Source organism: Lampetra planeri, chromosome 19, assembly GCF_965212315.1.
Source record: "Lampetra planeri chromosome 19, kcLamPlan1.2.h2, whole genome shotgun sequence".
Lineage (NCBI taxonomy): Eukaryota > Metazoa > Chordata > Hyperoartia > Petromyzontiformes > Petromyzontidae > Lampetra > Lampetra planeri.
The window spans coordinates 6,953,113-6,970,115 of record NC_136125.1 but is presented as its reverse complement, the minus strand read 5'-3'; the positions used below and the strand labels follow the sequence as shown (position 1 = coordinate 6,970,115).

General features: G+C 49.1%; 2 protein-coding genes across 2 annotated transcripts in view; both read left to right on the top strand.

The window, feature by feature from the left end:
- Window positions 1-5,389, top strand: part of CD99 (CD99 molecule (Xg blood group)) — a 32,022-nt gene extending 26,633 nt beyond the window's left edge. The window contains exon 12 of the mRNA XM_078602831.1: window positions 721-5,389. Coding sequence (XP_078458957.1) covers window positions 721-860 — 140 coding nt within the window. The 3' untranslated portion in view covers window positions 861-5,389. The remainder of the gene's footprint in view (window positions 1-720) is intronic.
- A 2,012-nt stretch (window positions 5,390-7,401) lies between these two features.
- On the top strand, window positions 7,402-13,982 carry COMMD6 (COMM domain containing 6). Its single transcript, XM_078602832.1, has 7 exons — window positions 7,402-7,549; window positions 8,906-8,964; window positions 10,218-10,283; window positions 10,885-10,964; window positions 11,525-11,690; window positions 12,178-12,330; window positions 13,347-13,982. The coding sequence occupies exons 1-7, from the start codon at window positions 7,450-7,452 to the stop codon at window positions 13,395-13,397; spliced, it is 675 nt and encodes a 224-aa protein (XP_078458958.1). The 5' UTR covers window positions 7,402-7,449; the 3' UTR covers window positions 13,398-13,982.
- The last annotated feature ends 3,021 nt before the right edge of the window (window positions 13,983-17,003 follow it).

Genomic DNA, 17,003 nt, shown 5'->3' with positions numbered 1-17,003 from the left:
ACCAGGTAATGCCCCACTGAGCTATTTAGCGACCTGGCCACAAATGACAGCTCAACAAAGTGGCTCATTGTGTGCAAATGTATAGCAGCCAAATACTCGAAACGTGTGACGTTGATTTCAAATGTGGAGGGAAGAACCGGAGAAAAACCCACGCGACCACGGGGAGAACATGCAAACTCCAAATATACAGCAGGCGTCAGGGTGGAGATCGAACCCACGACCTCCTGTATACTAGGGGAAGTAGTTAACACCTCGCCACGGGGGTGAGGTGTTAAGAGGGCCCTGCTTTGTGTTTCGGCCCACGCGCATTCATGCGGCCCCTCCACACGTGGGCAGATCAGTTGCAAGCAACTCGGTTGCTCACTCCCACGTGAAGGTCTCCCCCAACCGGAGACCTCCACGGGATAGTTGGTAGGCGGCTCATTGCCACTTCGCGAGCGGTTTGCTTACGCAACTGACGGCCCTCTTAACCGCTTGCGTCTGCAGTGCATGATGATGATGATGATATTAACACCTTTGTCTCTCTTTCATGAAACATTTCCACGTTTGTCTTCACGTCGCTCATTGCCACCTCGGCCTTCCATTAACTGTTTCTCCACTTCTGCTATTCCTTCCCTTTTTCCTCGAACGCATTCATTTCCATTTCTCCTTTTGCGTTGTCCCGCCATTGCGGTGTCATTGTTTTGGACATTTCAGTTATGAACATTATCTGCCCCATAGTTTTCAGCGCTCTGCTCAGCCAGGCGTCCCGGTTTTTCTCCGGAGGCGGCACGCAGCAGCAGCAGCAGCAGCAACAACAGCAGCAACAACAGCCTGGATCGCCCCTACACGATGGTTATGTCGACGAGGAGAAGGTGTAAGGACACGTTTCAACCGCCCGGCAAAACCAAACCAACCAAGCCCTCCTTTGTCGTCGCCGCCACCACCGCTCACGGCTCTGTGAAAATTGGCACCACGAAAAAGTTTGCCAGGAAACGAAATGAATGGACGGAAGTTGCTTGTGCATATGTTTTTTTTGCGGTTGTTGCTGTATCATTCTCCAATGTGTTACTCGGGCTGGTTGTTAGTCGTCGTGCTGTCCCGACGTTGCCTATCCATGCGCTGTGGCGCACCTTAAAGTTCGTTTTCCCGAAGAAGCTCCCCAGCGCGTGGAGCGAAACGTCGGACGTCGTGCCGATGTCGCGCCGATCGGCACCGTGGTACCACCCGGGGATGGTACGTCGCGGAACTCGCCCGCCCGTTGGTTTTAAAACTGATTGCGTTTCGTTGTTCTTGTGTCACATTAGGTTGCACTGTGAGGGGGCGCGTGACAAACGACAGGTTCGACTTTGATTTTAAAATTGCAGGACTTTTAGGAGTTACTGTTAAAGAGGGACGAAGGGGGGTGGAGGGGTGTTAGGGTCAGGACGGGCGGGGGGGGATACTCGTGCTTTGCTATTTCTTTTGCGCCCCAATTTACCCAGACACTGCCCTTCTTCCTGCCAGAACTTGCCGCGTGATGACGCCTTATTTTCCGCCGACAGAATTTTCTCATCGGTGCCGTGTTTTACAAACTGCATTTTTTTAGTTTTCAAACGTGAATAGTGAAAGCCCTTAATTTTTTTTTATCGGCACGACTTTAGTTTTTCTTGAAAAAAATGTAAGAGGTGAAAAAAAAGAGGGCAAAAAAACGTCGCTTCATATTGAGCGAGCGATTTGCCAAAACCGTTGGGCTCCGTGTACAGAATTTTGCGCTCTTAGCGTCTCGCTCGCTGAGTTTGCGAGCCCGGCCGCATCCGACTTAGCCCCTGGCGTTTGGCACCCACGGCCGCGTCTACACCAGAGCGATCGCTTTACGCGTGCACGTCGCTGCAACTAGTTGTGGAGAATCTGAGCGACTGGTTGCTGCTCGCAGCAGAGACGACGGACGTGGACTTCCAATCGACGGTCTGCTCGTCGATTTGGAGCAGTGCGTTCCGTCGCACTGCAAATTTCTGGACCGACATCGTTCGGTACCATCCTGAACAAGCCGTTTACTTGAGACGTTGTGCAACTACTCGCTCAGCTTTCGACGAAGCATCCGAGGGCGTTTTGTTAGTTGCACGATTTGGACAGCGATTTGGCTGCGTAACTCATTGCTATCGAGTGTGGAGCCGCTTTGGAGCGATCGTCCGCCGCCTTGCGTACACAGTGCAGCCAACTCGCGGTTGTCCTCGGGCAGTTTATCCGGCGGCGCAGATTACCCCGTTCTCGCAAACAAGTGAATAAAAGTATCTTTAATCGCGCGCTGGATTAATTGTCGACCGCTGTTCACCCGTTGGGGGTCAGGCGGTTGATTGCGCATGTGACCACCAATCACGTCGGCGGGTAAACCGATTTTAAGAAGCAATACAAACGTGGGGCGACGTGTTCTTGCATGTTCACCCGCGTTCTACGCAAGTAAATTATCGCCTTGGGTGACACGCTTTGCTTTACCCGTGTTTTCATTTTATCTAGGCCACCAACAACACCCCCCACCTGGTTTACCCCACCCATGATCGCAGCGAACCGAGAGTTTGCTTGTAATGGTTAAGCGTGTGCGTCCAAAAACTCCACGCGTGTGACCTCGTGCTCCCGAGGCCGGAGCCATGTCAACAACGGGGAATCGATAGGGGAGAGAGCCCACCTTCTCCGTGACGTTTCATTTTGTTTAAAGCAAATCGGCTGAAAGAAAAACAAGTTAAATATCAACTTCCCATTTTTTTCCTTCAAATGTATCTTGACTGTTTGCATCCAACCGGGCGTTTTGAACGCGTAACGGTTTCTGTGTGTGGAAAGTTGACCCTTTACCGGTGGTGTGCTCTGCTTGTTCGCCTTTTGTCTGTTATCCATGCCCTCCCCCCTCCCCGTGTGGCGAGTTGAGCCAGCATATCGATTCACGTCCTTTCACAGTAGGCTGAAAAACTTTGCCTCGGCGAGAATTTGAGAATACGGCGTTGATTCACATTACAATGATGGATGGGCCGAACATGCGTCCCAAGTTTTGTATTGTTGAACCGAGTGAGAATATTGAGAGACCAGGACGAAGTCTGTTGTTCAAAGAGTGGCCTGGGTCTGTCTTTTTGCAACGATTTGCAATGTATGTTCCCAATTGAGTCATGTGCGGTGTCATATTCCAATTTGTAAGAAGAAGAAAAAACTGCAGGCCAAGAAATTAGTCCCATCTGGTTCACAAGATCCATTGTTACTCAACTCCAGTCCTCACGGATGCCCATCAAGTGTCCAGTTTCCGTTCCGTGTTCCTTTCATTGCAGCCCTTTGTGTCAATCCACTCCTGGATGAGGGCCCCACCCCTCACCTCGTTGGGCTCTCGCGAGATTATTTGATGATACCTCAAGCCGCTCAGCGGGGGTAACAGACCTCGAGCAAAGTACAATGGATTTCGTTACTACTGCCCTCTGCTGTCCACCACGTGAACCGACAGCCATTTTTTTTTACCGCATGCACCTTAATTTGTATTCGTGTGCACCGCACACGAAACACTGTAAAATGGGTGGGGTTTGAGGGGGCGGTTACGAGGATCATCGTATAATAAAACCGGGGATATATCATGGGAAGAAGTGGAATATCTCCATACCAGGTGTAATCTTGACTGGTGTATTATTGAATGCCGGGACGTTTAATTGATGTCCCGGGAAGACTTGCAAACGGCTACCCGAGCAAGCGGGACTATTATGGGAAAACCAGGACAGGTGGCAACCCATAGCAAGGACTGGAGTTGACAAAACACACATAGGTGAAAGAGTTGAACTGGTGACCATAGCCAGCCAATAAAAACACTTCCATAAATTGCATGAATATTAATGCCGCACTTCGAATTTTGTTATGCATCAGCAAAGCTGTTTGTAATATATGAAGTATTGATTGGCAGTTATAACCTTTGCAGCTTGGAAACACTCTGCTGTCTGCATATGTGAAGCCCATTGACCTGAGATCCTCTTGGTCTAGGGCAGTTGCCGTCAGGATTTTTTTGGGTTGTTAGAATACAGAATGAAAGTTAGAAAAAAAAAGTGGTTACAGATCTTCAAACCTATGACCAAATCATCCGAAATACATGGCCATTCTCGTCAGATCTTCGAAGACGAGCAGAGATCAGATCCGAAGTTTTTCCCCCGAGTAAAAAGCCCCTTTATCACCCAGCGCAGTGATGAAGGGCTGTACAACTGCATGCTCAAAGACGTCCTCGAATTGTGGGTTGGGGGTCACACGTTTGAACGGTTAGTTTTAAACTTTTATTTCGCAACGGATGATTATCTAAGAGCAATACTGCGTGGACAACGACGCATTGTCTCATTGTTATTTTAAATGAAGTCAAAAGTGTTATCGCAGAAAAGCGAGTGGGGTTGAGACCTGTGGTCCGTTGCATGACGTATTTTAATAACAATTTTATTTACCTATGAGAAAGCCTTGCCGAGTCCAAAGGCTTTTTTTTCAGAAAGGAACCTGCTACATTGGGATGTTTCGCTAATTCCATCCGTGTTTTTGGCTTTGTGTTGGAGAAACCTGGAGAAAACGCACCGCACATGCAAGGAGGGTAACCCTCAAAGCTCGGCGCAAATAGATCACATAATCTGATTGCTCTTTTGCCATCTGCTGGCTTTTTCGCAGGCCAAGTCTACATCACCCGGTAAAGTATTGCCAGGCAGTCTCCCATCCCAGCACTTGCTCGTCTTAAGCCAGGCGGTGGTGGTGGCTGTGTACGCCTGGAATCCAATACTGGAAGTCGTGGGAGATGGTGGATCACACGTGTGAAACAACTCTTCCTGTGGGTGTTTTTGAGGTGCCCTATCCTGGCTTGCAAGGAGAAAGCAGCAACGTGTGGAATTCCGCCTGTTCCATCGAGCTATCCTAATCACTCCGTTATTGGCCGATAACAGCTTCATTTATAGAGGACCGCAGAGCTTGGAGAGGGACTTGGTGCTAGGTCAATGTCTCGCTGCCTTTCCCATTTGCGGTTTCCCGCACCTCCGAGTGGTTTTCTCCACGAGAGCTAGCGAATGTTGTGCAGCGCTTTACAAAGTTGAAATACTAACCTCGCCTAGCTTCTGAGATGTAATATCACAGGAGCATTCCAAATAATTTGAACTTTTAGCGATTTGCGTGAAAGTGTTCCTCCGTTTGCCATTGAAGTCGAGGAAATGTTCACCTTAGTCGCTTCATGCAACCAGCTACAATAATTGAGACCACGACGTAAACTTTAACGTAGATTTATCAACGGGGACAATCTAACGGCCATTCGTCTGGTGGTACCGACATCTATTGTTTAATGAGTTGTGTTTTTAAATCTGTATGCCTTGGCCATTTACGTGATGATCGCACTCCAGTTAATGAAAGTAGGTCAAATAAAGATCTGTTGGATCTGTATCACCGATGTGCGTTTCCGTGTGTGTTTTGTGACATTTTCCATAAACAGGGAATTTGCATTCGAGGCAGGGTTTGTGTTGTGGCTAACTGGCCTGGGCCCTAGGGGTAGCACCAAGTGTCCCCTTTGGCGAGGTCTCGTGGTACTATGAGCTTGCGCCTGAATGTTTCAATCAAGCAGTCGACGTCAAGGGGTCACGATCAATGGCATTGATGCCACCACACATCGCCATCCTCGCATCTGCCAGATCCCGCAGGAGCTAACGGTATTCTTTCAAGGTTTGTTCCTTCGGTCAGCCACCATCTATTAGCACGGTTGGATACGTACGGCGCGAAAAAAGTTCAACACGTTTAGGTGTTCCATGCATGTTGAACTTCTTTCGCACCGTACGTGCTAATCGGATGTGCGGGGGAAGGACAACAAACCAACTAAAACCATTTCTAAAGAAATTAGTTTTCAATTTAGATTTAACAGTGGAGCACTCTTCAAGCATAGCTGTTGCATGCTGCCTGGTGGGGTTCTTTGTGCTCTGTCTACTGGCTTTCCATGCGATGTAAGGAATAAAATTGGCTAAACATCCAATGCACGACCCACACGTCGGTGCTGCTTTCCTGAATAAAATTAAATTGTAAAAAAACAAGTCCCGTCTCGTTTTGGGAATGACCATTCGCATTACTTCCCACACAGAATAAAGGTCCATTTATATGGGATTTGCATTTATGGTAACCAATACCCCCACATGACCCCACAGCCTGCCATGCTACCCTCCCATCTCCAGCCCCCCCCCCCCCGCTACAAATGTGAGTTACCTGCGATTAGCAGCACGTTTGGCTACGTACGGTGCGAAAAAAGTTCAACATACGGAGCACGCTTTGCCAAGACAATACCATCTTGTCACCCAGTAACGTTAGTCCAGTTTAACGCGTAGGCTTTTGCAACCAATATAATGGTAAATGTTGTGGCTTTACGCTCCAATATCCCATCATGTGCTGCACGAGCAACGAATTGACACGTTTTGTTCACGTGACAAACCTTACTAATTGGCTGTAAAATCGTTATTGCGAAAAATGCGTGGCTTTTGTTTAAATGCCGCGCACCGGTGTGACGTCAAGAACGTCGGCAGCCAGACAGACCATCAGCCACGTTATGAGACAATGACGTGAACAGTGACGTCACGAAATACTATTAATACAATGACGTCATTAAATAAAGGCGTCGTGCACTACGATGGCGTCTTGCAATACGATGACGTCATGCAATACCCCGACGTGCGCTATGATGACGTCATGCATGTCGATGGCGTCGTGCCATCGAAATGCATGACACTTACGTTGTGAAATACATTGACGTCTGCAATACGATGACGTCATGCAATACACCGACGTGAAATACGATGTCGTACAATACGATGACGTCTACAATACAATATTGCACGCTGTAAGGGCCGTCCATAAATGACGTCACGCGATTTTGGACGATTTTTGACCCCCCCCCCTAGTCACGCGGCGTCACAAAAAGTCAGACCCCCCCCCCTCAAACATGACGTCACAAAGCTCTGCACCCCCCCAAAAAAAATAAAACATGCTTCAAATCGCTTTAAACTATTGTCATTGTAGTGCATATTTAATGTGGCGCTGCACTCTGATGTTGTAGGAGAAAACATTTATTAAAAAGTATATTTAATTAAGTAGAACGTGTTGTCTATATTTATTTAAAGTTGCGCATTTTGATATGACGTCACATTTCTCCCCCTCCCCCCCCGTCGTCACAAATGTCTGACCCCCCCCCTCCCTTGGTGCGTGACGTCATTTATGGACAGCCCCTAACGTAATGACGCAATATGCACGTCAAGTAACTTCCCGAACATGATGAGAACAATTTAACGATTTAAATTCCTACAGCACTTCAAATAGCCACTAAATAGCACTTAGCGACTTACATTCACAAGGACAATGAACCAATCGAAACCAATTCCACTTCAGATATTGAATAAAAGCAATCGCATTTGGTAGCACGCTTAAGGATACGAGCGCCGCCATTGACCACGACGGTCACGTGGCCACGCGCCAATGCTAAGTGGGAATTGCAAACGCGCGCTCCACCACCCGCTTCCGGGTCACGTGCCCGTCACCATGGCGCCGCTGCTCGGGGCCCGAGGCCTGCCCAGAGGTGGGGCCCTCATCCCCTTGACCCCCTTGGTCCCCTCATCCCATTGATCCCCTTGATCCCCTCTCCTCATCCCCTTGATCCCCTCATCCTCTTGGTCCCCTCATCCCCTTGATCCCCTCATTCCCTTGGTCACCCTCATCCCTTTGGTCTCCTCATCCCCTTGATCCCCTTGATCCCCTCATTCCCTTGGTCACCCTCATCCCCTTGATCTCCCTCATCCCCTTGGTCTCCTCTCCTCATCCCCGTGGTCTCCCTCATCCCCTTGGTCCCCTCTCCTTATCCCCTTGGTCTCCCTCATCCCCTTGATCCCCTCTCCTCCCCTCGTGTTTCTGACCCCCCCGGCGTAGGTCCCCCTTACCCCCCCTCTTTCCCTTCACTTCCCGGTCCCCTGTGACCCCCTTGATCACCCGATCTCATAATCCCTTCACCCTCTCATCCCCTCGTCTCTCTCATCCCCCACATCCCCATCCATCTCCTCTTCCGCTCACGCTCCTTAATCCCCTGGCCACTCATCCCTCTCATCCCCGTGGTTTCATCATCCCAGTTATCTCCCCCAACTCCCCACATCTCCCGTTATCTCATGTATCCCCTTCATCCCCTTTATCTCATCGTGTCCCTGATATCTGCTGATCAAATTGTAATGCCATTTGAAGTGAATGGCCGTCGCAGTGTTAACAAAGCTGCTGTCGTAACCACAGTTCCCTTTGGGCCTGCTCTTATCCCCTTGATCCGCCCGGGGTAGGTGGGACCCCTGTTTCATCCACATCCGTCTGATCCCCTAAGCGGGGTGTACATCCTGAGCCCCCTATTCCACCTATCCCCTTTGGCCTGCGGTGCCCCTCAATCCCCGCTATCACCCCCTGATCCTCTTAGACAGAATCCCGATTTCCTGATCCCTCTGCTCCCCCGGGTTAAGGGATGGGGGGTGAGTGGTTTAGGGTTACAGTATAAGGTTTGGGGGGTTTAATGTAAAGAGGATTAGGGAACAAAAGTGGGGAGGTGGTTTTGGTGTGTACAGGTTTATGGATACGGGAGAAGGAGGTCTGGGTGCTGGGGGTGTCATGGGATATTGGTGAGTGGTTTAAGGATAATATAAGCGGGCGAGGGGATTGTAAGGATGGTGTGGGTTAAAGGATAAGGTGAGAGTTATGGGATATGAGAAGAGGTAGTGGTTGAGAGGGGGGGGCGGGGACGTGAAGGGGGTCACGGGGGACCGGGAAGTTAAGGGGATGAGGGGGATAAGGGGCACCTACGCTGGGGGATCAGAAACACCGGGAGATCGAGGGGATGAGGAGAGGGGATCAAGGGGATGAGCTCGCTTATGATTGACCTCCTCCTCTGGTGCCCCCCCGGCAGGTCCATGCGCTGCAGTGAAGCGGGCTGGCGGCGTTCCGTCTGACCTCTTCGCCGAGATGGTGAGTGATGTTGTGGTGAGATGGTGAGTGATGTTGTGGTGAGATGGTGAGTGTGTTGTGGTGAGGTGGTGAGTAATGTTGTGTCCACGTGGTGGTGAGATGGGTGAGAGTGTGTTTGATGAGGTGGGTTACAATGCAATGTTAATTTAGATTTGCGTAGCGACCACTTCTCGTGACTTTGTATATCGTGATCATATTCATGGTGACAGCACGGTTCAGAATCGCAATCTTTATTTAGGCTGCAGGAGGAATCCGATGAGCTATGAAGCTCTTTTTCACAGATGTGCAGTAGGGGCGGGCCATGAAGTTACAACGATACAAAAAAACTTTCGAAGTGCAACGGATAAAAAGGGAAGCAAGTCACTAAATATAAATAAGTAAAGTATGTCTGATTTTTCAACACCAAATGTTGATTGGGAAGGAAGTTTCCGACTACAGGAGGATAATAGAATGATGCACACTGAGCGAAGGTTAAACACATTCCTGCGGAGGGAGCTGGTAGGAACGTTGGGTTGCTCGGTCAATGGCCAGGGTCAACGGCGGCGTGGTGTATTCCGCAAATATGGCCGACTGTGATGGCGGGCACAAGCCGGCGTGGGTAGGTTAAACGTTGAGTTTTATAAGGGCACCACGGGGTGACCAGCCTCTCCCCACCCAGTCCCACCCCACCCAGTCCCACCCCACCCTCCCCACCCAGCTCCTCCCCACCCTCCCCTCCCCAACCAGCGTTGGGGTGATGTGGTCGCGTCAATGGGTGTGGATTCTGGCAGTTACATTTTTGAATCGTTTGGGAAAAGAGTTGATCTGTTGAAGGAGTCAGTGGTTTTATGTTAATGTCTTGAGGTGGGCGAGTAATGTGAGAGAGTCTAGGAGGTGGTGTGCCTTCAGTGGCCAGTCTTGATGGTGACGAGCAGTATCTCGGGAGGTTTTTACGGTCGTGTGGTGAGGTGGTGAGTGGTGTTTTTAAGCTGGTGAGAGATTTGTTTGAGGTCTTGAGTAGTTTGTGAGACCTAAAGGAAGCTTTCAATCCAGATGTGGCGATGATACAGGAAAACATCCTTGCATGATGTGTTGGCTATCCAACAAGAAGGCCTAAATCTAGATAGTGATGATTGATTATTATGGCTGGACTTGGAGGTGGCAATGTCGTGGACTTGCAAGAGCTACCGGATCTTACAACAGGAAAGAAGCGATGGCGGGGGATGATTGGATCAACTGTATTGGCCGTAATTACCTTTTAACCCTGCGTGCAGAGCTGTGTGGTGCTGGCCTACGTGCGAGGAGAGAGCCTTGCAGTGGACACGGGTGCCATGTACGAGGTGAGGTTTGCTTCACATCTCCAGTGGGTGAATTTGACGACGCGGTGTGTGTGTGTGTGTGGCTCAAGCCAAGAGGTAGTAGCCATACATACATTTTAATCCATCCATTGTAGATTCACACAACATTTTCAAATTGAATAACATCTCTTATTTGAATAGAAATTATACAGGTAGGAACAACAGTTCTACACTGCCCACCAGGGATTATTTGTCTGTCTGTCTGTCGTGCATAGCCACGCCCTCGATTTGTATTTCATAGAGCGCTTCGGGCGGGCTCAGCACCACGTGACGCGCCGCTGCACGCAGCTTGCGCCGCGTGACACGGATCGCACGATTGCGCTGTCCAACCAAGTTCGTACCTGCCCACTCCAAAGGAACGTGTTTTAATTGGAAACCGCGTCGCTTTTTGGACTGTGGGGAGGCCATCGGCTTTGATGGTGTCGATGTGGCGGCATCAATGTGGTATTGCCCATATGGCGATGTCAGTGTGGTGGTGTCATCGTGGTAGTGTCATTGCCATGGTGGCGTTGCCGTGTTCTCGTGGTGGTGGCATTGGTGATGGCGGTGATGTGGTTGTGTCATCGTGGTAATGTCATTGCAGCGGCTGATCAGCTGTGGTGTAGAGGGCATAGGCGAGCAGTCGGTGCAGGAGGTGGTCTCACTGCTCACAGGAATCTTCAGGTGAGCTTGGCCACAGCAAACATGTGAATTACCTTGTGTCACGATCCCATAGTGCTCATGACACCAGTCTCGACATGGCCATCGAGCGAGAGCCAAACTTCACAGTTGACTCTCGTGTCCTGCCTTCTTGCCCTGGATTAGTTTTGACTTTCTCCTGCTCAATGTTGCCAAAATAGAAGTACAGGCGGTCTCTGCTTTTACTACATTACAATGCGTTCCTGGAAACCTTGTCGTAAATCGGATTGTCATAAATCAGACCCTATATTCCCATTCAGTAGAAACAGTTATTTAACGAAGTTTAATAGGTACAAATCTACAAAAACAGTTGAGAATAATAAAAGCTCCACACATCGGAAAGAAACCAGGCCGACTCTGTTCGAATGTGTTCGGAGTCGTGGCGGAAGGTGTGTCGTAAAATCAAGTATCTGTGTCTCGTGGTGGCATCGTGTAAACATCGTAAATGTGGATCGTCGTAAACCAGAGACTTCACAAAATGTGGATTAGGAGCATGAATAATTGCAGGGCTGCTCCTTGACCTTTTCCGCCCGCCCACGTTGCAGGGTGGCCACACAGGCGGGCACGTCGGGCGAGCAGCTGGCATTGGATTTGGCCGGCGCTAGTTCGGACTGGACCCGGCCAGCACTGAAGGTCATCAAGCACGTGTGGGACAACGCAGGACCGGTACCGCCCACCCAGTGGCCGGCCTCTCTGCCCTCTGCCGCCAGGGTACGTCCTACCCATTGCGGGCGGTGACTGTTGTGTTTGGTGGCGCGTGGTGTTTCGCCCTGGCTGTTGTGTGGGTTATGCACACCAACGCAAGCCACCAGATGTGCAACATTCACCACAATAGTAAAAAAATGTATCGAATCATCACCATCAACTCTTTCGCACCTCCGTTTAGCACGGTCGTCTACGTATGGTGCAAAAGAAGTTCAACGTATATATCCCAGAGGCTATAAGAGTAAGCAAATTATATTCGTGTGCGCGATTGTGTACGTGTACTTGGCCTCGCCGACGTTCACCAGGCTGTAAATGAGTGCATGGTGCGGTGTGCAAACATCGTTACTGGAGAGACACAATTCAGCTGGCATGGTTGCTGGCCACACCACTGCCCCCATGCACCGTGCGCGCCTCAATGAGTGCTCGCTAACAAGCAGTTGGCCCAGCGGTCAGAGGTTATACGGTTTATATTCGTCTCTGCTTGCGGGTGCAGCTGTTGGACGTGCGCTGGAAAGTCGGCATCAGCGTGAGCTCCGACCGCTGCCGTGCGTTGAATGCTCCGTTCGTGACGCTGTGCCTCGCGCTGGCCGAGAAGTCGGGACGCACGAGCACCCGAGTCTTCGAGATGAACCTCACTCAGTTCCAGGTGAGGTGACATCCCACGTCGGTTTTCTTTATTGCAAGGCCCGCGGGCCACTGGCGGCCCCCTGGTGGCCTTTACTGCGGCCCCTGACAATACACAAAGTGAAAACAACCCCTTGGCAGGCGGTGTGGCGGCCCTCACACTGATGCCTTATCGGCAAATGTAGCCTCCCACCTCTGAAAGTTAGTGAGGAACACTGCCCCACGTGGTGATGGGTCATCCCACCAATCACCACCACCCAGAGGGTGCCCTGCAACTCATTGGTGAAGAACCCCAGCTTCCCCCTCAAGCAGGCCCTGGGACTTGTCAGTGTTAACCTGATTGCTCTCCCGAGGATGTACGGCATACAGGTTTCCCTCGCTCTGTGCGGCAGCAGTAGTAGATGCGCTCCAAAAAAAGTGCGCACAAAGCGAAACCGCACGAGGAGACGGCTGCCTGCCGAGTAGTACAGACAGTACGCACACAGTACACACACACAGTACACACACACAGTACACACGCAGTACACACACACACAGTACACACACAATGTTGTCTCACGTCCGACCGCATACACACACAACGTTGTCTCACGTCCGACCGCATCGCCACGTGTAGAGTGAATTCAAATCACATTGTGTAGCGAATTGGGGAGATACAGGTTAGCCGCATATACAGCGCGAAATCGCACAAACCGAACCCGCATAGAGCGAGGGAAACCTGTAATGTATATTTACAGATTGTCAGTGTTCATACATGTTTGGTCTCTTTATATATATATAAAAAAAATATATTTTGAGGATCTGACCTCGACCTAAAAGTCTCCCAGCCTAGGCCTCGGCGTGGTCCTGTGGAGTCCTCTTGATTGCTGTGTAATCGCAAATTGATTTTAGCGATGGGTGGGAAACCCACGCAGAGTGTGGAATCCAACCCAGGCCCTTCTTGCTGCTGTGATGCAACAAACGTTACCACGGCACTACCCTGCCACCAATAAATGTCGAGATGTATCTTAATCTGCACCACCGACGTTTTTTTTGCAGAACTTTTCCCGGCAGCTGAAGGAAATGTCGTCTGCGATGGACACGGCGTGACACCTCGGTTTGCCGCTCACCTTCTCGCAGGAGAAGTTGCATTGTAGATTCCCGCGACGAAGCTGGGAGAATGTTAATTATTTGAGAATTGCCCACTTGCTGACCACACACCTGCACTGTCCAATTTAATTGAACAATTGATGATAGCTCCCACCCTGATGTGCTTAACGGGTTTGTACGTGAATCGAAACCTCGGACATTGCGTCGAAAAACACGCGGTACAGCTAGAATATATACTGGACAGCTCTACCTGATCTTGTATGGACTCATCTAGCGCCTTACAACACAACCGCTAACACCTACACAGTCGTCGTCGGTCCACAACATTAATTACAGATGTTTGTAAACACTTAAATTAAAGTAACGTGTGGAATCCCATAAAGCAGTTTCTCCACCACAGTACTGATGGGTGTGTGACCTTGATTCTAACCCAGGATTTATCAGCTCCGTGCCTCTCACCTCTTTTGCCACCTGGCCACCACATGAGATTTTTTTTTTCCAATTTAAACTCCAATGTGTACATGCATACATGTTACTGCTTGTAAATAGAGCATTTTTGAAGGAATAAAGTATTACAAATGTAAATGTATCACTTGTTTTTAACATTGAATGTGGAAAGCACAATTGTGTAGAGCTTCAATGAAATGTACAAATTTTGAATGTGAACACCCTATTAACACCATTTAATACAATAATATCAAGACTTGAAGGTGATATTTATATTGAAACAAATCCCTGCATTTTTTATTGAAACTTGCATATGTTGAACGTGCACTTGTTTAACCAGGTGGGCACTGGGTGCCCAAGATTATTCTCATTTGCAAGCGTGACATGGGTCACCAAATTGAAACGAGCAATAACGCAACAAACTAAAAAAAATGCACCAACGAAACAAAACTGTAATCCGTACAAAAGCAAACATCTAGATTGTGTCAAAACAACCCCATTGTAGAAATAAAATATTACAAAAACGGTTTACAAACATAAATCGACATTAAACCAAACGTACTGTGTTCCCCGTTCTGAAAGTTGGCTCGAGCAAGTCACTTAAAAAAAAAACATTAACTTCGAGAAACATCAACATGGGTGAACGGGGATTGTTGCACTGGTGTGCAAACAGATAAGGACACGTGCCAAATTCCAATGCAAAGTAAACCCCTTGCTAGCCTGCTCGCAGCTGATTGCAGCGACGTCCACAAATAAGCGATTCCGTTTACTCGCAAGCATCGGTACCGTTGTCGGACCCGCCTTAATTGTCATTGAACCGACACTTCACTCGGATAATAATCTAAACGTATCAAATTTACAAAGACTCTCTACATTACCAGATCCCACCACGAGGCGTCGCTCTCGTCACTGAGAAATGAGTTCGTTTGACGGGCCCCGGGCTGAATGTGCGTCCGTCAAACTTCTTTCGCACCGCACGTAGCGTTAATTACTTCACCCACGTGACTGCGAGAGGTAGCTTTTGGGAGGGCTTCATCCAGCAGTGGATTTGCCATGGAAGATGATGGCAAACATGTCCGTGTTGCAGGGACAACAATTTGTTGTCATTCCACTGCTGGATGAGGGCCTCCCACCACTAAGCGGGACATGGAGGGGTTATTTAACCATGCATTTTTATTTGATGTGGGAGGGCAACGGTCGGGTTGAGGTTTGGCCATATTCCTACTTTTCCACTTGTGCATTACATCTCGACAACACTTGCCATTTTATACAACTTGGCTCTCGGTAGATATCCAAAATTAGAGGCAGGTCTCTTTTTTATTGGGCTGTTTTGCACATTTCTAACGGTTTTTTTCGTCTTCTCAGATCACATGTCACCATCATTATCAGCAGCAGCAGCCATGATCAATCCACTGCTGAATGAAGACATCCTTCCCCTCCCCCCCGATATCGCGTCGACCTCTCTCACAGTCATTCCCACGGACACACGAGCAAAGACACCCGTGTCCTTCACGGTCTCGTTAAGATCGTCAACACTGTCATGGGACCTTTTTATGGCCAGTAGCAAAATAAGAATGGGTGTTTACCCTAAGAATGGGTGTTTACCCTAAGAATGGGTGTTTACCCTCTCTGACAACAAAACAGGAGGTGTCAAGATGTTCAAACACCGAATAGAAACCTTTTTAGCAAGGAATCACGTCTGCATTAACCACGCGTACAAGTGGTGAACATGCAAACAGACATGCCCCGATAACATTTCGGCATTGTCTTTGAAACTGATTGGCCTCCACCAGGATACAGCCTTCCGGCTGCAGTTTAAAAGACAACGTGTATATTGTCAGAGCATGTTATTTTATTATATTATTATAGTATTTTAATAATTTATTATATTATTATATTACTTTATTATATTATTTTATTTTACTTCTATTAATTTTCTTTTTTTACTTACGTGACTTTACCGAAACAACCGAAGAATATGAATCCTTGCAGTCACGAAAGCTTCAAATCTAGAATTAAGAGCATGTGTCCTTTGCATGCTCACCACAAGGCACCGCGTGTGGTTAATTCAGTGCTTGATTCAATGCGAAAGTTTTCTATTCGGCGCTTGACCACCTTAACACCTGTTGTATTGCCAGAACGGGTTAACGCCTATTCTCACTTTCATATCGTCAAAACTATTTTTCATACGCTCTTCCTCTTTCTGGCCTCGTTTTAATTAAACTGCAGCGGAGCTTCGGCCGCGTTTGACATTTGCAGTGTAATTGCCAGGCACGTGACTTGGCACGGGTGAGCGATGGGTGAGGCTAAAAACAGAAAGCTCTGCCTTGTGGGTGGGGGTCGGTGAGCGTGACGTGTGTGCATCGTGCGCGCGATATCGCTCACCCACACTGACCCTACTGCTCACCAACCACTCACCAGCTCACTCAAATATGCCCACCTGTGACAGATTGTCACCTCCTGGCTCATACCCAATGTCTTGTCAATGCATCATCCACACTTGCCCCCCCCCCCTCCTCACTCACAAGCCACTAACTCACTCACGATTCTCCCAACAACAGCCACATACTCCAACTCTCCAATCACGACCCAACCACACCCACTCAACATTTCATCAGCCACACTCATCAAGTGACACTCGCCACCTTCACCCTTCCACTGTCCTCCCACACACACACACACACCGACTCCCACTGAAAATCCACCCATAACCACACCTGCTTATGCTAAATTAACTTCCACCCCACCAGCCATTCCACCTACTCCACATCCACTCGCCCACACCCAACTATGCTCCCACCCACACCCATTCACCGACGCACTCACCAACCTACCGACTTATCCTTCCCCGCACCACCGATGAGCACGGATGGCTACGTACGGTGCGAAAGAAGTTTGACATACGTACACCCACTCACCGATCTTCCCCCGCTCACATACCTATTCATTCTTTCTCACCGACCTCCGCACACCCCCACTCACTGACCTGATTTACTACTAATAAACCAACCTTCCTCCACTCACCCACTCACCAGCCTACCCCCACCCTGCCTCCACACCCTCTCACTAATCTACCCACAACCCCACTCACTAATCTACCCACAACCCCACTCACTAATCTACCCACAACCCCACTCAACAAACTACCCACAACCCCAC